At 37.2% G+C, this 26,845-nt stretch overlaps 2 protein-coding genes across 2 annotated transcripts; both read right to left on the reverse strand.

Annotated features, from left to right (window-relative positions):
- Nucleotides 1-1,221: 1,221 nt before the first annotated feature.
- Nucleotides 1,222-11,212, reverse strand: LOC131928704 (uncharacterized). Its single transcript, XM_059284792.1, has 13 exons — nucleotides 10,956-11,212; nucleotides 10,303-10,431; nucleotides 9,345-9,515; nucleotides 8,745-8,857; nucleotides 7,914-8,015; nucleotides 7,423-7,506; nucleotides 6,656-6,877; nucleotides 5,948-6,152; nucleotides 5,156-5,266; nucleotides 3,460-3,589; nucleotides 2,837-3,008; nucleotides 2,191-2,375; nucleotides 1,222-1,319 (listed from the first exon to the last, which is right to left on the reverse strand). Exons 1-13 carry the CDS (start codon nucleotides 11,163-11,165, stop codon nucleotides 1,264-1,266), a joined length of 1,890 nt encoding a protein of 629 aa, XP_059140775.1. The 5' UTR covers nucleotides 11,166-11,212; the 3' UTR covers nucleotides 1,222-1,263.
- Nucleotides 11,213-16,541: 5,329 nt separating this feature from the next.
- LOC131928705 (uncharacterized) lies at nucleotides 16,542-26,336 on the reverse strand. The gene is made up of 12 exons (XM_059284793.1): nucleotides 26,178-26,336; nucleotides 23,694-23,822; nucleotides 22,666-22,836; nucleotides 21,964-22,076; nucleotides 21,369-21,470; nucleotides 21,139-21,222; nucleotides 20,029-20,247; nucleotides 18,980-19,184; nucleotides 18,313-18,423; nucleotides 17,870-17,999; nucleotides 17,323-17,494; nucleotides 16,542-16,713 (listed from the first exon to the last, which is right to left on the reverse strand). The coding sequence occupies exons 1-12, from the start codon at nucleotides 26,334-26,336 to the stop codon at nucleotides 16,542-16,544; spliced, it is 1,767 nt and encodes a 588-aa protein (XP_059140776.1).
- Between the last annotated feature and the right edge of the window lie 509 nt (nucleotides 26,337-26,845).

Genomic DNA, 26,845 nt, shown 5'->3' on the forward strand with positions numbered 1-26,845 from the left:
AATTTTCAAACATGATATCTTTTATTGTGCCTACAATTTTCAAATTAAAATTATTAATTAAAATATAATATGAAAATGTAACCATATCGATTACTATCTAGTAAGTTTAAAATGCAATGAATACATCATTTATTTAATGTGAAGATAGGTTTCTTAAACAAAATATTTTTGTATTTACTTTGTGTTAACCAGACACCTGCAATGTAACGTTAATTAATTCTGACGGAATAATGATCTTTTTTAAATACATGATAGGCATGAAATGTCAACGTCTTGAGATTGTGCATCTTTCATTCAAATCTATTGCGACATTGTGATACTTCAATTTTTTTCATACTGGTCTTAAAGTTTGCATGCCATGCACAAAATTGTCAAGCATCACTCATGATGAATTCACGACCTACAATGAGTTTATACACCTCTTGAGTTTACGAACCATACAGGATCGCACGCATCCCTCAAAATGTCTTGCCACACACAAGTTTTCACTCATCACTCAAGATTTCACGAACACCTCAAAATATCTAGCCACACGCACTTTTTTACTCAACACATTAGATTTACCTCACCACACAATATATTACGTCACGCACACGACTTTACCTCACCGAACGAGATATTACGTCACGCACAAAACTTTACCTCACCACACTAGATATTACGTCACGCACACGACTTTACCTCACCACACTAGATATTACGTCACGCACACGACTTTACCTCACCACACTAGATATTACGTCACGCACACAACTTTACCTCACCACACAATATATTACGTCACGCACACGACTTTACCTCACCACACTAGATATTACGTCACGCACACGACTTTACCTCACCACACTAGATATTAGGTCACGCACACGACACTACCTCACCACACTAGATATTACGTCACGCACACAACTTTACCTCACCACACTAGATATTACGTCACGCACACGACTTTACCTCACCACACTAGATATTACGTCACGCACACAACTTTACCTCACCATACTAGATATTACGTCACGCACACGACACTACCTCACCACACTAGATATTACGTCACGCACACAACTTTACCTCACCACACTAGATATTACGTCACGCACACGACTTTACCTCACCACACTAGATATTACGCCATGTACACGACTAGGTTTGTAACAAAATAAATAAACAAACACATAGGCTACTTAATAATTAAAATGTTACATTCACTTGCGACAGCTGGATAATATCAATGCTCAGTTATATACAAACACACATACAACATTAAAGCCTGTCGAAGATCAACTGTATACAGAAACAAACAACCAGTATAATGTTTTCTGTGGAAGAAATAAAATAAAAATATCTAAAGATGGACTCGAGACCATTGTTTTAAAGTATTTCTACCCTAAGCCTAGACCTTGGTCTATCCCTATATTTTGCGGACTCAAATTCTAATTTTAACACTAACACTAGGGAGTAGAGGCATATTAAAAAAATCCCCCAAATTAGCCAGTAATGGCGTAGCTTCACTACCAACCAATCACAGAAAACTTTAGTCATTTCACTAGCAACATTTATCTTTAATTTGAATTTAGTTCGAACCCGATTTACTTTAAAAATTAAACTGATTGTAAGTCTAACGTTTTTGCTTATATATAACTTGACATTTAAAAAAAAATGATACATCGCGTCAGTTGTTCTGACAAAATATTTCCCACGAAAACCCAGTTCATATCACTTGACTGTTAAACAAAACGATTCTGTATATCTACAGAGTAATTTTTTTTTAAATCTCACACCTAATACTTAGACAGATCCCACTTAACCTAGCTACGCCACTGCAGCATTCGTTTTCAGTGACATCTTACCTAAACTTAGCTACACCTCTGCATGTCAGATCTTACCTAAACCTAGATACGCCACTGTAAGATCATACCTAAACTTAGCTACGCCACTGTAAAATCATACCTAAACTTAGCTACGCCACTGTAAGATCATACCTAAACCAAGCTACGCCACTGTAAATAAGATCATACCTAATCCTAGCTACGCCACTGTAAGATCATACCTAAACCAAGCTACGCCACTGTAAATAAGATCATACCTAATCCTAGCTACGCCACTGTAAGATCATACCTAAACCAAGCTACGCCACTGTAAATAAGATCATACCAAATCCTTGCTACGCCACTGTAAGTAAGATCTTACCTAAAGCAAGGGACGACGCGACAGAGTTGTAGTCCCGGCACTTGGGGAAATCTGGTGGGACTTTGGGGTGTTTTCCAAACGATTCGTTGAACATGAGCGCCATCCCGTTGACGTGGTGCAGCTCAATGTGACAGTGCATGAGCCACACGCCTGGGTTGTTGGCCCTGATACGGATCACAGCGTACCTGAAGTCAGGGGATATAATCATGAAGTAGGGGAAGTAATTATATAGAAGCTGGTTATTCATTATCCAGCAAAATGCAAAGATAAAGCAGGGAACATAATATAAAAGTAGCGACTTAACCATAAAGCTGGGAACAATAAGTAAGAAGCAAAAGACGTTATCATGAAGCAAGCAACATAATCATACAACTATTAACATAACCAAGAATCGAGTACGATGGAGAGGTGTGGTTGTGTCCCTGCGCTTCACAACGTGTCTAAAGAAATCATCATGGTGAATTTAACGCGACCAGATTTAATTATGACGTCATGCATTTGCCATACAACTGTTTGATCTATGATACTCACGAAAATTGTTTGAAACGTTTCCAGTTAGTTTACTGATGTAGATAATCGCTGTGTGACTGTATAGTATATTTGGTACGTCAGGATTAGAAAATACTGGAATTTAAGGAGAACCTACCCGCCGGTTGGCACAATGATAGTGTCTTTCATTGGGGGATAATCCAGGTCAATTCCGTCAATGTTGTTACCTCCCCATGTGGAGTTAGCCCAAAATGCTTTGTTACAGAAACTGTTCTCAAGTGAGGAGTTACGTGTGCAGTTGATGTCCGTGTTTTCACTCACAAATAAACCTTAAAAAAATAACATTGAAACATTAACATATTAACCGTTATAGACACAATTTTCCAGACACAGTACTTTTTGTTATGAAAAATACATTTCACTTAAGCAGGACTAATACTTCATTTTGTTACTTAACAACTGTTTAAAGATTGATAACATTAAAAAATGGTAAGTCTAGCTTTAAATTCAAACATACTTTAGAGACCAAAGCTTATATTAAAGATTGCAAGTTAGTTTTATTATAAATGTTTTTGTATTTGCTTTATTTATAGTAAAAAATGTGGCCAAGTTTGTTCAAAATTTGTTATAATGTTCAAAAGAATTTTAGTACAGTAAATAATTTGTAAATAATTTGAAATAAACAAGTAAATAAATTAATATATTCCAACAATGATTAATGTTAAATTTGTGGTTGTTGAAAATAAAAATATATGTACACATGTTAGTAAATGAAATTACCTGTTACTTTGTCATACTCTGGATATCCCATTTTGACGAGGTAAAAGGAGTGACCATGTAAATGTATGGGGTGAGTCCAACCCCTTCCTGCTCCTTTGTTCAGTAGCACCATTTGATATGTGGTATTGTACTACGAACCAATTAAAATGCGTCAGCTTTTTAAATACAGTGCATGCTATTTATTGTTTCTCTTTGATCATCAAAACGTTGTATTAAAGATTAAAATTTAAAACACTTCAAAAATTAAATATAATTTATAATTAAGTCTGCTTTTAACACTAATAAAAACTTGAATAATATTACTTAAATATTGAGTAATACATTTTTATTATCAATACTGTCATTCCTGTATTGATACATACTATGAACTGAAAACACATTTGTTCTTGTGTGTCCCTAACCTCCGACCTCAGCAAGTCTACAAGCTCTTGTTAAATATAACAGCACAGAATTGGAGGCTGTTGAATGATTTCTTTACTGTTTCATAAATAGAAAGATCGAGTGTGAAGCAGTTTCTTTCTTCACTGAGACTGATTCTCCAAGTACAGTACCGACCAAACTTACATTGAGGGGTTGATGGTGTAGGTACAGTTACAGATCTTTTGTACCTTAATGTCTGATGCTGTAGGTACAGGCACAAATGTTTCTTACCCTGAGGTTGATGCTGTAGGTACAGTTACGAATCTTTCTTACCCTAAGGTTGTGCTGTAGGTACAGTTACGAATCTTTCTTACCCTGAGGTTGATGCTGTATGTACAGTTACACATCTTTCTTACCCTGAGATTGATGCTGTAGGTACAGTTACGAATCTTTCTTACCCTGAGATTGATGCTGTAGGTACAGTTACGAATCTTTCTTACCCTGAGGTTGATGCTGTAGGTACAGTTACGAATCTTTCTTACCCTGAGATTGATGCTGTAGGTACAGTTACGAATCTTTCTTACCCTGAGGTTGATGCTGTAGGTACAGTTACGAATCTTTCTTACCCTGAGGTTGATGCTGTAGGTACAGTTACGAATCTTTCTTACCCTGAGGTTGATGCTGTAGGTACAGTTACGAATCTTTCTTACCCTAAGGTTGTGCTGTAGGTACAGTTACGAATCTTTCTTACCCTGAGGTTGATGCTGTATGTACAGTTACACATCTTTCTTACCCTGAGATTGATGCTGTAGGTACAGTTACGAATCTTTCTTACCCTGAGATTGATGCTGTAGGTACAGTTACGAATCTTTCTTACCCTGAGGTTGATGCTGTAGGTACAGTTACGAATCTTTCTTACCCTGAGGTTGATGCTGTAGGTACAGTTACGAATCTTTCTTACCCTGAGGTTGATGCTGTAGGTACAGTTACGAATCTTTCTTGCCCTGAGGTTGTGCTATAGGTACAGTTACGAATCTTTCTTACCCTGAGGTTGATGCTATACGTACAGTTACGAATCTTTCTTACCCTGAGGTTGATGCTGTAGGTACAGTTACGAATCTTTCTTACCCTGAGGTTGATGCTGTAGGTACAGTTACGAATCTTTCTTACCCTGAGGTTGATGCTGTAGGTACAGTTACGAATCTTTCTTGCCCTGAGGTTGTGCTGTAGGTACAGTTACGAATCTTTCTTACCCTAAGGTTGTGCTGTAGGTACAGTTACGAATCTTTCTTACCCTGAGGTTGATGCTATACGTACAGTTACGAATCTTTCTTACCTTGAGGTTGATGCTGTAGGTACAGTTACACAGTTCTTCCTCATCACACTGGCCAGGTTTGCAGTAGGTGGTCACACTTTTAGGGTCAGTTAGGGCTGTCACAGGGGGAAACTGTAATACATTAGGAGTAAAAAATTGCATGTCTTCAATTATGGATGACCGCTAGAGTTAAACACAAAAATATTTTACAAATTAGAAAAGTATTTTTCTAAATACTTATGTTTACAAAATGTTACCAAGTAGATATAGGTCTATGACAAATGCTCACTTCCCTGAATGCAGTTTGCCGAAAACATGTTTCTAGATGGGCATTTGATTGAACTTAGCAATCCCACGTATTACGTCATATTACACAGATACTACATCACATTCCCACACACTACCTCCTACTCCAACACACAAGATCACGCTTCCGCACAATACGTCACATTACCATCATACCAGAGGCGTAGCGACCTTTCCCGGCGCCCGGGGACAAACTTTCGATTTGCGACCCCCCCCCCCCCAAAACTTTCAATTTGTATTTCCAACCCATTTTGGCGCCCCCTAAGGTCGGCGCCCGGGGACATATGTCCGTCGTCCCCCCCCCCCCCCCCCCCCCCCCGCTTTGCCTCTGCTTCATACTGCGTTTCCCTCCTCACAATGTACCTGTACTTCTACATTCCACGCTACTCTGGTGAATCAAATTAAGCTAACGCTTATGGTTCCTACTCTTTAACTGAATAGTTAGTACATTCTAACATTCCACCCCCCTCTACATGTTTACATTCTAACAACAACAACAACAACAACCTGAAACCTGCGACCGTTGACAGATCCTGGCACTACACCTCCTTTCCCCGGAAAAGCAAAGTTTAGGAAAATTTCCTCAATTTTTTCATACGTGTTTTTCCCTGGTGGATTGCTGGATTTGGAAGATTTGATCCGGTCAAAGTTCACACAGACTTTGTGTTCTCTTAGCGGGAAGTATGTAAACGGGCAGTTGAGGACATGGCAGCTGGGAACGAAAAAAGAGTAAAAGAAGTTTCCTCATGGCTATAAAGCCTTCTACGATTATCTTTAATATATACACCAAAACAATAGTGATTTTGACATTATTAACCTATGAGATTCTATAAGTTTTCTAGGGCAAATCAAGTAGAGTTCACCTTTTTTTTTTACCGCGGCAAATAAATAAGTAGATAGCTTAGGTGTATCAATAAAAAGTTTTATCAAATGAGTCAAGGAACTTTTTTTTCTACAAGAAAAGAGCGCCTAAACGTGTACACATCAGATAAAACTAATACAATAAATCTATTATAAATATTTAAAATAGGTTTTCTCTAATATAATTTAGTTAACTGGTTGTTTAAGTGTATACCAGCGCTGAAATTCGTCAACATTTTAAATAAGGAAATTAAGTTACAAAAAAGAAATAATTAAAATGGGCATTTTTGCGCAAGTGCATTTTTTATTCTGCGCGTATTTCTGAAAAGCAGTTTTTGTCAGACTACAACTTACAAATCAGTTTTGGTGCAAAGCCTCGGCTGTGAATAAGGGTCTTCTTCTGCTGCGCCTCTGTATCGTAGAATAGCCCAGCCTGTGGTACGAGTGTTGTTCTCCAGACTCTGAACCCTGATCCAGTAGTTCTTTAAATTAGCCTGGTCAGTTTTTATTACAAAGTCGTAACGTTCTCCGGGGTTGATGATGAAGGAGTCCACTAATCGTGGGTGGATGAGATAGCTGGGGGCAGAGACATTGGCAGTTAGGTTCGCAGGCTCTTACTGGATTAGTAACCTCCATATAACTGGTAACGTTTGATTACCAAACTCCAGACACAGGTAATATGGTGGATTACCATACACAGATAACATACTGGATTACCCATCTCCATACGACAGGTAATTAAGTGTATTACCCACCTGCATAAAAAATAACATACTGGATAACACACCTCCATAAGTCAGGTAAGATACTAGATTACACCACTTCCATACGAAAGGTAACATACAGGATTACCCACCCCAATACACAGTAACATACAGGACTACCCACCTCCATACAGCAGGTAACATACTGGATTACCCACCTCCATACACAGGTAACATACTGGATTACCTACCTCCATACACAGCTAACATACTGGATTACCCACCTCCATACACAGGTAACATACTGGATTACCCACCTCCATAAACAGGTAACATACTGGATTACCCACCTCCATGAGATAGGTAACATACTGGATTACCTATCTCCATACACAGGTAATACAGTAGATCACTTACCCATCACTAGCTCTAATTTCAAGAGTGTGTTGATCAACGGACACAATAAATGGATAGTTATTTGCAGCTCCTATTACTCTAAACCTATTAAATTTAAAAACAACAATATTATTAATAAAAGAATGATTGCTATAATGCTTGCCACGTTAATAGTTCATAAATTTTATGGTTTGTTACTGTTTAGTAATTTTTTTTTGGAAAAATGACCTACAGTTCTAACGGACTAATAAGTACCAATCTTTATTTGGGCTATTAAAAATTTACGAAACTAATTTTCCTTCCACTTATACTTTAATTTTACCAAAAGCAATATAATAACACAGTGTTGAGGAAAAATATTCATTTAGTACTTATTTCAGTAAAAAAAAAGGTTAATTAAAACAACAATACTCGTTAACATCTGTAGTAGTTATTCTCCATAAATCAATTTAGAACATATGGTAATGATTGTTATAAAAAATTGATTAGTTAACATTGAACTTTAAACTCGCCTGTATTTCTGATGTGTATCCACTTCAAAAACAGCTAAGGGTGCCTTGGTACCATTAAATCGTCCTTTGCCATTCACCAAAACGGAATGGATTTTGAACATGCTATAGCAGAATATGTAAAGAATGATATCGTTTTGGTAAACTGTGTTTCTAGAAAGAATAGTTTGAAAAAGGTTTAATCGAATTTAATCTTTCAAACGGAGAGTAGTACAAGCTGTTAAAATAATGATATAAGTATAATGTTAAGAAGTGTACATGGTAGAGATTAAATATAAGCTAAACTGTAACATAAACCATCATAATATTTATAGTTAAAAACGAGTCATCTTTAACGAAAACTGACTTCATGCACTCAGTCCATTACAAACACGAACCTGGTTTATTAGTATGTTAAAAACGGTAGGGCAGGGCGTATATTGCGCTTGTCAGTGGCCTATATCACAGAAGGCGCTTGCTTCTTCCCTACTTTCCATAGAACATCGTTTCTTATTTACACTTTACTTACCTGTGTATATCTTAACATATTACTCCATATATAAGTCGTGTGTTTCTTACCTTTAATATAACTCCATATTTTCTTACCTACAATATCAGACGAGTATTTCTTACCTTTACTTCAGCAACCACTGACCTTTCTTACCTAAAATTTATTAACAACAGCCCGTATTGGTATCGTGTTCTTTGCTATCTGAAGCATATGCTATATTACCCGCATTTTCGCCTATGAATTTCTGTGTATTTCTTACCTATAATGTATAGTGTGTTCTAATTACCCATGCTTAATATTCTGTATATTTTCTGCAGGGTTTCTTACCTTTAAGATTCACTTACCTGAATTTCCCACCATCAAATGACGTGCTTGGCGCAACTCTGTTTCCGTCTTCGAAGACGCCATACTGCATCTTGAAATAGGCGGTGTCACCGTCCATAAAGTGATTCCAGTCCTACATGAATAAAACACGGTACACTTGTGCAAATATTGTTAAGTGTTAGTGTTATGTTCAGTCTTAGATGGCCAACATCAACACAACTATTGGCAACCTTTACGTCAAAACCTACATGTACAAACAACAGTACCTTAATACAAATTATCAATTTTTCCATCTCATTGTAGATAAACAAATTTCAATAATCCTAAATCAAAGCACATAATGTTAAACTTTGTGACCTAAGCTTCATGCAAAAACCACAGTACCTTAGTACAAATAAATGTATCCATAACATACGCGGTGTACCTGTAGTATCATAACATACGCTGTGTACCTGTAGTATCATAACATACGCTGTGTACCTGTAGTATCATAACATACGCTGTGTACCTGTAGTATCATAACATAGGCTGTGTACCTGTAGTATCATAACATACGCTGTGTACCTGTAGTATCATTACATACGCTGTGTACCTGTAGAATCATAACATACGCTGTGTACCTGTAGTATCATAACAAACTCCGGGTCCCTGGTGACGACCTTGGCCCTGATGATGAAGGCACCAAACAGACCCGAGGAGAGCTGGGTCCCCATGTGTGAGTGGTACCAGAACGTGCCTATAGGGCTGGCCTTGAACTTGTACGTGAACTCTGTCCCGGGCAGTATTGGGCACTAAAATCAAGAATGGAGCAGAAAACAACAAAATACGTTAAAGTGTAGTTAAAATTTAGAATTTAGTAAGGTTCGGCACTATTTAGCAGAGGTATAAATTTTTAAAAAATAAGAGTCCTATAGCTTTACAGAAGAATACGCTTTTTCCAGAGAAAAGAAGAAAATAAGACTAATTTGATATCTTTAATAAAAGCTTTTTTCGCTTATGAGATATCTTACATATTTAGTGATCAAAGCTTTTATCAAAGGTTTTTTTTAACTTCTTTTATCGGCATTCAAAAGCTTATTATTATAAAGATTTTCAAATTTTATTTTGTTTTCTACTTTCTAGTCATTCGTTTTAAATGAAGTTGACATCAATTAGACAACAACTGAAATATATTTACGTTAAAATCGATCAGTAGCTTACGATCTCTAAAGATATTGATCTGCCCCTTCTAAGTCAGTGGTCGATGCTCAGGCAAAAAAATCAATCATCCTTGGGGAAAAAATAGTTCTCGTCGTCGAATAATTGATCGAGCAACAGCTAGTATTAAATCTTGTTATCTCCCTTTTATTAGCCATCTTTTAATAAAATTTAAATGACTGAACTTAAGTCTAATTACATTTAAAATATAAATTCTTGCATTACTATCGGAGACGTACGTATCTAAATGTTTCAACAAAATCTCTGCACAAGAAGTGGGTCAAAAATGCGTTACAAGATTTGTCACAAATAAAAGCTTATTAAAAGAGAAAAGAAATTTTTCGCAAACATAAGCCCTTAGGATATTCAGCTCCAGCCTACCTGTGTGACGAAGGGCACCCCGTCCATCCAGGGAGTCCCCACCTGGTGAAGACCGTGCCAGTGGACCGTGACGGCGTCGCTGATCAAATCGTTCCTCACGTGAACTGTAATCGTCTGGCCCTCATACACCTGGGTGGGGAATTTGTGACAGTTCAAAGTAAGACTAGGTGGGGATTAGAGAGAGTTACGTTAGACCTTGTTGGGAGTTTTTGAGAGTTATTCGAAAGACGAGAGGATTTATGAGTTTAAAGTTAGCTCTGGATTTATGGGAGTTTAGTTCGAACTAAGTGGGCGATTTGTGGGGGTAAAATTTAATACTCGGTGGAACTTTGTGAAAATTTAATTAAGGTTTAGTGGGATCTTGGTGAGAGAGTTAAATTGGACCAAGGTTAGGATGTGTGAGTTTAGAGGTAAGTGTGGATTTTTCAGATTTGACCTTGTACGCAGTTTGTGAGAGACAACCCTATCAACTTATATTTGAATCTTATAGTTTTATTGATATATCAGATATCAATTTACTTCTCTCTTACATAGCCTACATAGTGATCTACTATTTTAAATAACGATTGAATTTGTCAGTATCTTCCACGTAACAAGTTAGTTAAAGAAGACTGGATTTATACCAAAAACCGTATGTCAGCTGACCGTCTCACCTCTATGGGAGGGCCGGGCATTGTCCCATTAGCCGTGATGACCAGCTTAGGGTCCATAAAGGCATCGGCTGTGATGACCTCATCAGGGTCAAATTTGATGGAGGAGTTGATAAATATCTGACCGTCTTTAGGGTAGACAAGCTCCTTGCCGTACATCATGGTCAGCTTCTGCTCGATGACCAGCCAAAACTCGCATCTGTCGTCCGTCATCAGGCATTCGCTTGCAGCATGTTGCGTGAGGCATGATACAAAGATCATCATCCACTGAAGGCTATAAAAGTGACGGTCGGGGGGTGGAGGGATAGGAAGGTGAAGGAGCGTGATATAAGGAAGAATAGTAAGCTCAGACTCTGTGTAAACATGTAAGTGTGCCTGCCTGACACGAAGAATACAGAATCAGACACGGGTTAAAGTACATATTTTCTATATGTTAATGATATGTTTTCAATTTTGTCTGGGGTGTGTGGACGTGCTCCTACCGTGAGGTGAGCTCCATGCCACCCCCCCCCCCCCCACCACCGCGGGAGAAATTCTTAGATGAAGCGCTGGTTTAGATCATATAAATAGCCTGGGGTTGAATTAGGTCACTTGCATGAATGAATCTATCAAGAAATAGCTCTGGCACAAAGTTAAATACCAGAAAAAGACTTTTAAAGCTAGTCATAAAAACAGACATAACTTATTTTTGGAATATAATTTTTGTCAAATACTTTATCTAGGTAACTCATTTATTAATTTCTCATTGACTATTTTATACAAAAAAAAACGCAGATTACCTATCCAGTAAAATAATTGTAAAAACTTTAAAAATGTTTTAATTAAGACATGTGTAAGCCTGATCCTTCAATTTACAATCAAGCAGGTTTTGAAAAACTAACAATTTGAAAATTTAAAAACATTCTATCAAGCTTTTCATTGTATAAACGGAAATTTTAAAAAGATTACCTTTTACCCTTTCACACACTCTAAGCACGGTTTAATGTGTACTCGGTGAGTAAGTACACCATGCCTTTGCTGAATGAATCAGCTGTCTATCACTGTCACATATGGTGACTGAAACTACAAGCTGCACTGAATTGAGGAGAAGTTGGTTATTTAAGATTTACATGTGAACATAATTACTGAACAAGGTGAGACACGGGTGAGCTTAACAACTGACCACTCTGTCACATGTGAACGTGACTTGTGACCAATATGTCACATGTGAACGTGACTTGTGACCAATGTGTCACATGTGAACGTGAGTACTGACCACTATCACGTGTGAACGTGACTACTGACCAATGTGTCACATGTGAACGTGACAACTAACCACTATCACGTGTGAACGTGACAACTGACCACTATCACGTGTGAACGTGACAACTGACCACTATCACGTGTGAACGTGACAACTGACCACTATCACGTCTGAACGTGACAACTGACCACTATCACGTGTGAACGTGACAACTGACCACTATCACGTGTGAACGTGACTACTGACCAATTTGTCACGTGTGAACGTGACAACTGACCACTATCACGTGTGAACTTGACAACTGACCGCTATCACGTGTGAACGTGACTACTGACCATTGTGAGTCACATTTGAACGTGACAACTGACCATTTTTGAGACACGGGTGAACCATTGTATATCGTGCGAACTTGACAACTGACCACTGTGTCACGTGTGAACGTGACCACTAACCATCTACCACTGCACAAGTACGTAGAATATATATTGATTAACTAAATTAAAACGTCAGTATTTGCTAAACCTTACTTCATTCTTTCTTCTTTGTCCACAACTCCCCGAAAAAGACAAATTTCCTGGAAAATGGCAATTGATTTTATCGCACACAAATCTCTCAATGCACTCTTCACGCTATACAATTTTGGCTGAACTAAAACCAAGATATTACATCTGTGACTTTATACTTTGGTTGAAGTGCTTGACTGACACGAGTTCTAGTTCTTATTGCGAGTGTGTATAGTAGCTTTAAAGAAATCTATACACCTGGCTAAGGGAGCCAATGGCCAATGTTGCGTTTAAAGAACGATCAGTTATTGCGTGATGAATCATTGCGCGCAAGCGTTCATTGTGGTGTCGATCTATTTATAAATCTAGGGTACCCGTACGATCAAGTCCCACACGAAACGTTTTATAAGGGTTTGAGTGATACATTATACACGTCTTTTTTTTTTTAGACGCGTGGCCTTTTTTACTTTCTCGTATTTATGAAGTATAGGAAAGTCTTGTAATCGTAAATAAAAAATCGAGATTTTTGCAAATCTCGACGTTTCACACCTCCCTGAGTTGGAAAAACATAGTTTTGCAATCTTGTCCGTATGTCCGTGTCTGTACGTGTGTGTGTGTGTGTGTGAGAGAGTGTCTGTAAACACGATAACGTGAGTACAGTTAAATCTAGGTTGATGAAATTTCATATATAAGTATTATATCAAAATCGTAGATTCTTATTAGCGTTTGAGCGATTTCCGATAACCGGAAATGGATTTTTTTTTACTTTAAATTTTTTAAAAGCCTATAACTTGAGTACTATTTTAGATAGATAAATGAAATTTCACATGTAAGTTAAACATCTAATTCTCTGCAATCTTTCAAATTTTGAGTAATTTCGGTTGACTGGAAGTAGTAATTTACGCTATTTCCGATTTCTCAAAAAACGCATGTGAATTTACAAAGTACTAATAATATTCCTTACTATAATACACATTTTGTTTTGGGTTCACTAGTTGTGCAATTCTTTTTTTATGAGATTCTATTCTATTTAAAAAGTTTAAGTAATAAAAAATTTATTAAAAATCATGTCTATTTCCCGAGTTCCCATCCCCTGTTGTTTTATATAAGAAAATTCGAGAACGTTTAGGGGAGATCACTCCCGGTTTATTTTAAATGTGAGTTATTTAAATGCAAACATAGCGGGCGTTATATTGCTTGTATTTTATTTGTTCGGGCGCCGGTTGGTCCACACTGACGCCCAGGCGCTTCAGTGCGTGCTGTATGAAAGCCTTGAGTGTACGTTAATCACCTTTCCTAATACTGAGATGGAACACACCTCTGCGACCGCCCTGATGTCAGGGACGTAGCTGGGCGCTTTTGGGAGCCACGGGTTACACTACAGCAAGGTCGCCAGGTGTGACCCCTGGTTCGGTTTAGTCATCGAACGTAGTAGCCCGACGTGTCTCTGGTGTAGGGTGCTCTTTAAAACAAATAAGCACGCCATAAAGCTCATTGGGGAGCCTGGAGTTTCTCTGGATCACCCGAGGGTGGAGTGCTGATGGTGTGGTTGCACCTGGTGAAGTTTGACCGTTGTATCAAATATAGCCCCTGACCCCTGTGCAGGTCGCCAAAACAACAGATCGTAGTTACTAAGGTAACCGATATGGAAATATTGGCACCTAACCGCACAATCCTGCCAGGACGCCTCACTTCTGACACATTTAATTTTTTATATAGTTTTTATTTTGCAGAAACCTAAACAAAAACATTCTCAAAAACTACCCAGTTTCATACACAGACAACCACTGAATTTAGCAATCTATGTAAAAAATAAAACAAATATAAGGAAACCTTTATAATAAGTAAAATACAAATGCCTTTTCGAAACTGACGGTCCATCGGGTAAGTGAAGTAGAGTTCACCTGTTTCTTTAACCTCAGCATATAAAAGAATAGTGTGCTCAGCACTATGCCCAGCCGCCTTAACATTCCCTAACCTGAGTTAGGTACCCATCAGAGCTGAGTGGACTCGGAGTTGTTCTAGTGACTTGAAACTGGATGATTCGAACTCGAGACTTTCGGGTTGCAGTCTAGCGCTCTACCGCTAGGCCACGTCGTCCCATACCTTTTAATAAGCTTTTAAATGCACTGAAAACAAGAAACTTTAAAGAAAAAACATTGGTCCCTAAAATGTGTAAGAGATATTATCAGCGATGAGCTAAACAAGCTTTAACCTGATTTCTTCCATTATTACCAGCGTGTTACATTGTACCAACATTTTATTTTACCCGGTACTTTGGTATAGAACAACACAGAATCCCAACGCCAACTCATACAAACGTACCAATACACAACACGTACAACCTACACACATACATACCTGTAAAATTATACCATAAACAATACACCATACACGCGAAAACTCAGGCACACACACGCACACAGACCTACACAAGTATAAGCTTACTCATACTTAAAACACATTCATTCGAACACTCATCCACTTATACTCACCCATAGACACAGACACACACACATACACATGTATGCGCAACCACATGCCTTAAACACACTATCATATAAAAAAAATAACTACATTCATACAGACGCACAAAGGTGTTCTCACTTCAACTGGGACAAGCGGTTTCCTTATTGATCTGGCAACATTATGCAACACTGGGTAGTCGGCCTTGGAATATTAAAGAGAAACTATTGAAACGTTACATAAAGGGAAAACGAAAGTCGAAAAGCTGAATGTATTCAAACGATTATTGAATGGCCACTTTTCTATTTCAGTTCATTGTTGAAATTCAGCTGGTAACATTGCATGGAGAGCCTGTATAAATTAGCCGTACGCACAATGTGGGTATTTCAGAGGCGTAGCGAGGGGGGTAGGCGGGGGGGGGGGGGGGGAGGACATATGTCCCCGGGCGGCGACCTTAGGGGACTCCAAAATGGGTTGGAAAAACAAATCGAAAGTTTGAGTAGGGGTTGTGCAAATCGAAAGTTTGAGGGGGCGGGGTCCAAATCGAAAGTTTGTCCCCGGGCGCCGGGAAGGGTCGCCTCTGGGGTACGGCTAATCCATAAAACAGAATATATATATATATATATATATATATATATATATATATATATATATATATATATATATATATATATATATATATATATATATATATATATATAGTGTGTGAGTGGGAAAGCGATACATTTAATAACAAAGTATATTATCTACCTATTTTTTTTTATGTTCTGAAAGTATTACAACATATAAATATTTTATGATACATTAAGGTTCAGTTGTTGTGTTGCATAAAAATAATCGAATGCACTGATAAATACTCGACGAAGACTTGTATGGAGCACCTGAAATCAAATCATTGGCGTCAACCTTCGCGGCACATAGGGCTGACTCCCTTCCTTGAAAATTGTGTTCTTGCTTCAACCATACAAATTTATCCCTCATGAGCTCTGGTATATGTCCAATGACAAATGGCGTCTTTTATCTGGTGAGGGAGGGGGGGGGTGGACGAATTTTTAGACGACTGACGAGATCGAGTTGGGGAGTTTAGATAGTGGAATGTCACACATTTGCATTAAGATAAGTAATTTTTTTAAACCCTAACTTTGCAGTGAAGTCCAATTTTTTTTTTAATTATAATACAATTATTCTTCTAAAAAACATTACCTTTAACCTAGCTATCCCTTTATGTTTTTATACTTCTAAAAATAACTGGCCTCACCCTATTTACGCCACTGTATTATACTTCTAAAAATCTACGTCTTAACCTAGCTACGCAGTGTTTTATACTTCTACCCCACTGAGTTCTAAGTTGTAAACACCAATACCTAAACCAAGAGACTACGCAACCGGCACGTAGTCCCGGCACTCGGGAAAATCTGGCTGGACTTTGGGGTGTCGGTCAAACGATTCGTTGAACAAAAGTCCCATCCGGTTAACGTGGTGCAGCTCAATGTGGCAGTGCATGAACCACACGCCGGGGTTGTCGGCCCTGATACGGATCACAGCGTACCTGAAGTAAGAAAACATCATTGAGAAGCGACAAGGGACATAATTGTGAAACCAGTAAAAAAAAAATTTACCAAGACAATAATCATGAAACTACTGGCCTAATCTTGATACAGAGGACGTTATCAAAATGACGGGGCATAACCATTAAGTAAGGTAAATAAGCATGTTGTAGGGGACAGTATTATGAAATACAAACATAATCAAGAAACTTGAGTTATATTAATTAAAATAAGGGCATAAACATAAAGCTGAAGGGATAAACATGAAGACTGGAATACACGCATGAAGTAGGGGGCATTAAAAATGACACAATAAATGACGTTTATCGAAGGGAGATAATCTTGTTTTGCCCTTAATATATTAAGGTTAACACAGTTATAGTTAAGCTAAACGTTTAGCCAGCGAATCGGAAAATACAACGGGCGTTAATGTTACTAACGCATAGAAACATACACACACACACACTCACACATACACACACACACTCACACACACAGACATACGGACATTAGTTTTTCCAACTCAGGGTGGTCTAAAACGTCGATTTTTGCAAAATTACAATACTTCCTGTATACTTCGTATACGAGAAAGTAAAAAAAAAGAAACCTACCCTCCGGTTGGCACAACGATAGTGTCCTTCATTGGGGGGTAATCCAGTTCAATTCCCTCAATGTTGTTACCTCCCCATGTGGAGTTAGCCCAAAATGCTTTGTTACAGAAACTGTTTTTGATTGTGACGTTACGTGTACAGTTGATGTCCGTGTTTTCACTCACAAATAAACCTTAAACGAAAAATTAAAAATTCAAATATTAATCAGTAGGCTACATATAGAAACAATATTTAAGACAATGTTCTTTAACTTTTTATGAAAAACAAACTTAAGTTGGGTTCGAATAAATTGCTATTGTCACATGCCAATAGTGCAGAATTTAAACAAAGTGGCTTCCTTTAAAACCGGACCAAACTATCTTTCATTTGTTTTTTCGAAATGGTTTCATTGCAGCAAATAATTTATTAAAAAAAAATAAGAAAAAAACACAAGAAAATAGAATAATCTGTTTTATTAATAAATAAACGTTGAATTTTTTGGTAGTTGAAGATGAAAATAAATCCATATTCACATCTTAATCTTAGTTAACCTCGTAAAAACAATTACCTGTTTCATTATGAAACTCTGGATATCCCATTTTGACGAGGTAAAAGGAGTGACCATGTAAATGTATGGGGTGAGTCCAGCCCCTTCCAGCTCCTTTGTTCAGTAGCACCATTTGATATGTGGTATTGTACTAAGGACCAATTAAAATGCGTCAGATTTTTTATATTTCTTTTTGTTCATCGGAATTTTATATGATATTTTTTTAAACATTTGAGGCTGATGCTGTAGGTACAGTTACAGATGTTACTTACCTTGAGGCTAAAGGTACAGTTACAGATGTTACTTACCTCGAGGCTGTAGGTACAGTTACAGATGTTACTTACCTCGAGGCTGTAGGTACAGTTACAGATGTTACTTACCTCGAGGCTGATGCTGTAGGTACAGTTACAGATGTTACTTACCTCGAGGCTGATGCTGTAGGTACAGTTACAGATGTTACTTACCTCGAGGTTGATGCTGTATGTACAGTTACACAACTTTTCCTCACCACACTGGTCATCACTGCAGTAGCTGGTCACACTTTGAGGGTCAGTCAGTGCTGTCACAGAGGGAAACTGGACCACGTTGGGAATAAAAAAAAATAGCTTGACGTTAAATGATGTTATTTATAGATTACCCCTTTAGTTAAAAACAAATGTAAATTGCAAAACTAAGTATTTCAGTTACGGAATGATGTAAATCGCTAAAAATTTGTCCAAATCTCGATTTAGATTTGTTTTGCACGATAACAATACATCCTTTATATTCCGTACACGAAAAATTAGGGAAGTGTAAAACGTCAAAATCTGTCAAAATCTGATTTCATTGGTGTTCACTATTACAATACTTCATCTATACTCTATATACGGGACAGTAAAAATACATATGTTGTGCCCGAATGAGACAAATGCTCGATCGAAGATTTGTCTGATTGGGGCAATAAGCCCCAATTTAGTGACCCCATATGCTACGTCGCTTTTGCGCATACATGCACATACTTCGTCACACTACCACATACTATATGACACTTCACATTTTAACACATGTACCCTCCACACGCCACACAACTCACCCACACACCTGAACATATACTCTCTAATTAAACTGTAACTACATCCCAACAGCAACAACCTGAAAGCTCCGACCGTTGACAGATCCTGGTACTACATATCCGTTTCCTGGAAAAGCGAAGTTCAGGAAAATTTCCTCAATTTTTTCCTCCGTGTTCTTGCCTGGTGGGTTGTTGACGGCGGCAGATTTGATCTTGTCGAAATTCAAACAAATTGTGTTTTCATTTGATGGGTAGTATGAAAACGGGCAGTTGAGAACGTAGCATCTGGGAGGGGAGAAAGGAGAATTAAACAATACGCTCGCGGTTTTAATCTTGGGACGACCGGGCCGATCTATCGGCCGGGTGTCACCAGTGATAGAAGCCACATGATTGGCTTTCTAGTATCATATCAGCCAATCAGATTGCTTCTTACTATTTTAGTTCATTCAAGCACTTCAGTATGGTGGCTTCCATGGAAAGTTTGCCTAATTTTTTTACGGTTTTTATCGATTGATTTGTGATACAAGTGCAAAGTTTAATAGTACGCGCCGTCTTTTTAGCGCCGGCTCTCAAATAAAGCTACGTCTAAAGAGGGTTTAAAGTCTTTTTAAGAGAGGAAAGAGAAATGTATGCTGGCGGTTTTAAAGTCTTTTTACGATACTTTAAATTTGTTTAATGCGGCGATATTTAAAACCATATATTTTCACAAAATTCAGTGAAGATCTTATTCTACTTTTTATGAATATTAAATTCATGATTTATAGCATTGAGGTTTGATATTCTCATTCCGTACAATAAAATACAGTTAATGAATACGTGGGTAACCTTGGTGTCAAAATATTCAAAGCTGTACATAGCTTAAACAGTACGAAAAAATAGAACGCATTATAAGTTTATACGAGAAAAATATAAGAAATAATTACAAACTAGTTGTAAATAATATTTCTTTGAAAACTGGTATTTAAGTATGCAAGAATGCTGAAATTTTAAAATACTTAAAACAAATATACAAATAGAAGATAAAAATTACAAAATTCGTTTTTTTCTGCATGTGCACGTTTTTTTTTTCTGGGAGCATTTTTCGTGTAAATTTTACTTACATATCAGTGGTCTTTTGAATACTACTTACACATCAGTGGTTGTGCATGGTCTAGGCCGTGAATCAGGCTCGCCGTTGACCGCTCCTCTGTATCGTAGAATAGCCCATCCGGTGGTTGCTTTTTTCTGTAGAGTCTGAACCCTGATCCAGTAGTTCTTTAAATTAGCCTGGTCAGTCTTGATTACAAAGTCGTACCGTTCTCCGGGGTTGATGATAAAGGAGTCCACTAGTTGTGGGTGGATGGGATAGCTGATGGCAATGATATTGTCTGATTAGTACGAGAGTTGTTTCTTTTTTCAATGTACTACGACAGGGTAGTTCGGTATGTCATGGCGGAAATATTTTTTTTATCGCTGTTTGGTGTATAATAAGAGCTAGGGTCGGTACAAGATTCTGTATTGTCATTAGAATTAGTGTTTGGATTAGGGTAAGAATTAGTGCTAGAGATGGAATGATGCGTTGTTGTCAGTGTATTAGAGGACGCAACAAACAACGAAAGTTCTAGAGTAAGTTCCTCCACTCGTCATTAAGACTACCCGCGTCAACTAACTGCAGTTTCTACTTTAGAACTCTTCTTCATCTGCTAAACAATCCGTCGGGTTTTTAAGATTAAGTTACCAGTGTTATGGACCGAGCATCAGTTTAAAAAGCTTTATTTCGCTGTCTTTTAATTGATATCACACATTTTGTACAGACATTTCGGCTCATTAATGTTCTAACAAACACAACTAAAGCTATCATTTTTACTGACATGTATTCGAGAACTTCCGTACACTGAGATATAGGTTAATCATTTTGTGGTTCCTTTACATTATATAAATGGCTAAAAATAACGTGAATTTTAATTAACAATTTCAATGCATTGTGGACATTTAGACCAGAAATTTAAAATATGAATTTTTTTTTTTACTAACCAATACAGCTTATTGTTGAACAATGTAACTGAATACTAGTTTAAACTATCATGCCCTTAATATCCATACGATAGGTAACATAATTAATTACCTTCCTCCATAAACAGGTAACATACTGGATACCTACCTCCTTACACAGGTAATACTGAATTACCCACCTCCAAACATAGGTAACATACTGGATTACCCACCTCCCTTTACACATGTAATACAGTAGATCACTTACCCATCACTAGCTACAACCTCCAGAGTGTGTTGATCAATGGACAGAATCAACGGATAATTATTTGTAGCTCCTATTACTCTAAACCTATGATATTTAAAAACAAAACATTATAATCATAAAATAATTAAAAACAACTATAAATGCTAACATATGTACAACACTTACTGTATAAACTAACGTAGCTCACACGTATGTGATTATGATTATCAAAAATTGAACTTTGAACTCGCCTGTATTTTGTGTTTGGATCCACTTCAAAAACAGCTAAAGGTGCCTTAACGTCACCAAACCGCCCCATACCGTTAACAAGGACGGAATGGATCTTAAACATGCTGTAACAGATTATTGTATTATGAGATAAATTTTATGTTTTAAATAATTTGTTTCTAGAAAAAAAGGCTGAAATTTGTTCAGTCGAATTAAATCTTTAAAATCGAGAGTGAAAAAATGGCTATGCACATTCTGTGTACATAATGAATAGGCCTACACGCACGGATCTGTAGGTTAGGTCACTGGGGATATTGCTGACCACACTATCCCTTCAGACGCCGATGTCACAGAAACACACATCTTTACTTAATTAATGTTCTAAAAAAAACTGTATATATCTTGTTCACTAGCATTTATTCGAAAACTTCCCTACACAATTATATAGATTAATCCTTTTGAGTTGTGTTTACTTTATATTAATGGCTTAAAATAACGTGAGTTTGAATTTAGACATTTTAACTTAGACCAGAAATTTAAAATATAAAATGTTCTTTAAGAAACAACAGCTCTGTTTTAACCTTCCGGTATGTTTTCTTACCTTTAAGATTCACTCACCTGAATTTCCCACCATCAAATGACGTACTTGGCGCAACTCTGTGTCCATTTTCGTAGACACCATAAAGCATCTTAAAGAAGGCGGTGTCACCGTCCATAAAGTGATTCCAGTCCTACATGAACAAAACACATTATATAAGAAATTAATGTTTACTTTTACATTAGTACAAATAATGTTAACGTATATATGCCTACGTAAATACAATCTGTGTTAACCTTTACTTCAATAACTGCTTACACAAACACCAGTACCATAATACAAATAATGTTAACTGTTATGTCCAATCTTAGCTGGACAAACTACGGTAAGCCTATATCTATACAAATAAAGTTAGTCTGTACGTCTAAATCTACGTGTCTGAACCACCGTACCTAATAAAATAAAATAAATGTATCCATAACATACGCTGTGTCAGTGGCGTAGCGAGGTCGGGTGTCACCCGGTGCGGTACTTAATGATGTCACCCCCCAGAGGCGTAGCGACCTTTCCCGGGGACAAACTTTCAATTTTCGATTTGCACCTTCCCTCCTCAAACTTTCGATATGAACCTCCCACCCCCCCCCCCCCCCACCCTCAAATTTTTCTCTATATATTTTGCTATTTTTTGCTTTGGTGACACCCCCCTAAATGGTGTCACCCGGTGCGGTCCGCACCCCCCCCCCGCCACCCCCTCCCCATCGCTACGCCTCTGCGCTGTGTACCTGTAGTATCATAACAAACTCCGGGTCCCTGGTGACGACCTTGGCCCTGATGATGAAGGCACCAAACAGACCCGAGGAGAGCTGGGTCCCCATGTGTGAGTGGTACCAGAACGTGCCTATAGGGCTGGCCTTGAACTTGTACGTGAACTCTGACCCGGGCAGTATTGGGCACTAAAATTAAAAATGGAAGTGAACACAACGAAATAAAATATATTTACCTTTGTTAGAAAACATATTATCAGGATTGTTGATACATAGTACTATATAAAAGTATGTACATTCCAATCCTAATATATATATATATATATATATATATATATATATATATATATATATATATATATATATATATATATATATATATATATATATATATATATATATATACATATACATACATATATATATATATATATATATATATATATATATATATATATATATATATATATATATATATATATATATATATATATATATATATATATATATAACTAGCTTCGCCATGGTGAATCTTTTTTAAATGTACCAACTTGGGAACAGAACAAAACTAAACACAAAAGCAAATAGAAACTCAATCACAACGCAAACAAAACCACAAAGGAAAACACAAACACAACACACACAAAAACGCAAACACAAAAACAATGCAAACACAAGCACAATGCAAACGCAAAAAAACACAAACGAAAATAGAAACTCAAACATAAGAGCAACACAAACTCAAACGCAACACGCAAACACAAACACAAAAGAAAACGCAAACACGATGCAAACGCAAAACACAAATGCAAACACAAAAAACACAAACGAAAACGCTAACGCATAACATAAACACACATTAAATATCAATCCATGTTAAGAAATGAATGACTGACACACTACCCCCAGCGTTATATTATATATATATATATATATATGTGCATCTCTCTCTCCATTTGTTTGTCTGGCATTTTTTCCCGAGTGCGATAAAGAAAGAGAGAAGACGAGTAATGTGTAGAACACGGGGGTAATCAGCTCCAGCCTACCTGTGTGACGAAGGGCACCCCGTCCATCCAGGGAGTCCCCACCTGGTGGAGACCGTGCCAATGGACCGTGACGGCGTCGCTGATCAAATCGTTCCTCACGTGAACTGTAATCGTCTGACCCTCATACACCTGGGTGGGGGATAATTGAGAGTTTAAATTAAGATTAGGTGGGGATTTGTGAGAGAGTTGCATTGGATCTGTGTGTGGATTTGTAGGAAAGTCAATTTAGACATAGGTAGGGATTAGTAAGAGCGTTTTTTAGACATAGGTAGGGATTAGTGAGCTTGTTATATTAGACCTGAGTAAGAATTTGTGAGAAAGTTACAATACACCTGTGCATGGATTTGTGAGAGAATTACAATTGACTAGTGTGAGGATTTGTGAGAGTTTGAAAAAACCAGCCAAGTAAGAATTAGCTAAATCTATGATATTCAATTGAAATTGATATCTTACTGGAATTTCAAAATTCAAAATAACGAGCCGACCCGCGGCATATCATACGCCGCTATTTAGTTGTTTTATTTTCTACTTTTCAGTAATTCATAATTTGTGAATTATTTGCTTTAAAACACTATCAGTAGGTCGTTACGGACGATACTACCCCCACCTACTTTTCCCCCAACCCCTACCCTACCCCCCCCCCCACGTGAAAGCAGCCTCCTCTTAGTTACCTTCCCTAAATTTAAAATCGTTTCAAACTAAATTATCTGCCCCTAGTAGCCGTCACTAAACCTGGCTCTACGATTGTAAACATTTAGCGTGAACCAAAGCTCACCAGACCATGTAGGGGTGGGGGTGGTAGGGAGCGAGCTTACAGCTTGTTTCTAGCGTCTCCAAGAAGAGAATTATATATATATAGATTGCAATCTACAACGGCTACGGATGTATTTGTTTTTCAACTTGATAATGCTAAAAAAAACTACCAAACTATTTCGTTTAGAACTTCTGCTCTATATAATTTTTACAATAGCAAATAACTTAAAATTGTGTTTATAAGTTAGCGGTTAACCTAAGGTGTAGGAATTTTAATGTAAAGTTTAGCAATGAATTATCTTCCATTCGTTAATCCAAATACCAGTTTTATTCAAGGGAAATAGCTTTCAGAAGAATATCTAAATTAACCAAATGTAATCAAGACGTGCTTGAAAACCACAATAAAACGGTTTAAATTTCATTACTTATTAATTATATCAAACATTTTATATTAGCTATGTGATCGTGTCAAAACATTATATTATAATAATTGAATACTTAACTATAGGTTTTGTTTGAAAGTGTAAACACGGTAGCTTTATTAAAACATACTTCTAAAAAATTTTGATTGACTAACAATAATTGCTGAGTTCTTTAGATAGTAGTATTAAAAAAAAAATAAATAAATAAAACAAATAAATTAAGGGACATCTTTCAAAAGAATCGATTACGGGTAACTATTTAAGACATAGCAATAATTGTTGTTTAATTATAAAAAATAAAATTTGAAAAAAAAACTAAGTTTACGGTTAGTTATGCATTCCAGCCTATATAATATTATATATAAACGATCCGACCCGCGGCATATCATACGCCGCTATTTAGTTGTTTTTATTACTTTTCAGTTATTCATAATGTTTGAATTCGACACTACCAACGCTGCCACTGAAAATATTTCTTTAAAACACCATAAGTAGCTCGTTAAGAACGATAACCCCCACCCCCCCCCCCCCCCCTCAATTAAAGTAAACTCCACTTAGTTACCCCCCCCCCCCTACGTTTAAAATCGTTTCAAACTAAATTATCTGCCCCTCATAGTCGTTACTAAACCCGGATCTGTTTGTAAACATTTAGAGTGAACCACAGCTCACCAGACCATGTAGGGGTGGGGATGGTAGGGAGCGCGTTTACAGCTTGTTTTCTAGCGTCTCCCAGAAGATATATATATATATATATATATATAGATTCCTCGTTGAAACTAAAAATGTATATATTGATTAAAAACAAATATCCATTTAAGAAATAACATAGTCTCTTGTGAAAATATATATTATGTAGGATTATATGTTAAATTTACTTTACACTGTTTAATACAAAAGCTCGTTTAGAGGAAAAACTTGTCAAAAATTAGATCCCAACCCATTACTGTAGTTTGCTTGCACTAAAATTAAATGAGTGTTTGTGTGGTGTGGAGGAATAAGAACACATAGTCAATATGAAATCAGAGATACAATCTTTGGAACTATGTTAGTGATATATGTATACAACTACTCTAGTCCGCTAGTTATGATTGTATATTTATGACCTATCAATTTCTGTTTCAACCTTCTAGTTTTATTGGTATGTTGATAATGTTTATCTATCTACCTCTTCCTTACACATTCGGTATAGCGGTCTACCATATAAATAAACACGACTAAATGTGTCCTTGTCTTCGAGTTGACAAGTTATTTAAAGATAACTAGATACAGTATGTGTATCAAGCAGCTAATGTCCTGCTGACCTCCTCACCTCTATGGGAGGGCCGGGCATCGTCCCATTAGCCGTGATGACCAACTTAGGGTCTACATACGCATCAGCGGTGATGACTTTTTCTCGATCTAACTTGATGGAAGAGTTGATAAATATCTGACCGTCTTTAGGGTAGACAAGCTCCTTGCCGTACATCATGGTCAGTTTCTGCTCGATGACCAGCCAAAACTCGCATCTGTCGTCTGTCATCAGACATTCGCTTGCTGCATGTTGCATGAGGCATGCTATAAATACTACCAGCCACTGGGTGCTAAAAGAGTGGGTGGGATGATTTTATTCACGTAGTAAGAGTTGACTGTTTGTAAATAAGTTAGAAACTTGATTTTAAAAAATGCACAGCTCATAAAGCATTGTTTCGATCCGCTTTTCTTACACACCTTATTCTCCTACGGTGAAAGGGACACTTGAAATTTCCACTGGGACGCATTTAAAAGTTACGATGGGACGACATTTATTAAAGTTAAACTGTCTATACAAGTTATATATTTATTGTATTTTGTCGGGGGAGGGGGAGGGGGGGCGTGGATTTGCTCCGAGGGTGGGGCAATGACTCCGGGATAGTAGGCTGTGATTCAAGTGGCCAAACCATTTCACAACTGCATAGCTTCATTAAAAAAATTATATTTAAATGAATTAAATTTAAAACG

Source organism: Physella acuta, unplaced genomic scaffold (assembly GCF_028476545.2).
Source record: "Physella acuta isolate Inbredline_101_S28 unplaced genomic scaffold, ASM2847654v3 ptg001534l, whole genome shotgun sequence".
NCBI classification, from domain to species: Eukaryota; Metazoa; Mollusca; class Gastropoda; family Physidae; genus Physella; species Physella acuta.

Bases quoted from the DNA above. Each gene is read 5' to 3' on its own strand.
- LOC131928704 (XM_059284792.1), bottom strand. From the start codon at position 11,165: ATGACGGACGACAGATGCGAGTTTTGGCTGGTCATCGAGCAGAAGCTG. The intron at 3,590-5,155 runs GTAAGAAAGATT...ATTGGTTCGTAG, and splicing joins CCTACAGCATCAACCTCAAG to TACAATACCACATATCAAAT. The intron at 3,009-3,459 runs GTAATTTCATTT...TATTTTTTTAAG, and splicing joins AGAGTATGACAAAGTAACAG to GTTTATTTGTGAGTGAAAAC.
- LOC131928705 (XM_059284793.1), bottom strand. From the start codon at position 26,336: ATGATGTACGGCAAGGAGCTTGTCTACCCTAAAGACGGTCAGATATTT. The intron at 22,077-22,665 runs GTACACAGCGCA...TTGTTCATGTAG, and splicing joins AGTTTGTTATGATACTACAG to GACTGGAATCACTTTATGGA. The intron at 18,000-18,312 runs GTAAGTAACATC...ATTGGTCCTTAG, and splicing joins CATACAGCATCAACCTCGAG to TACAATACCACATATCAAAT.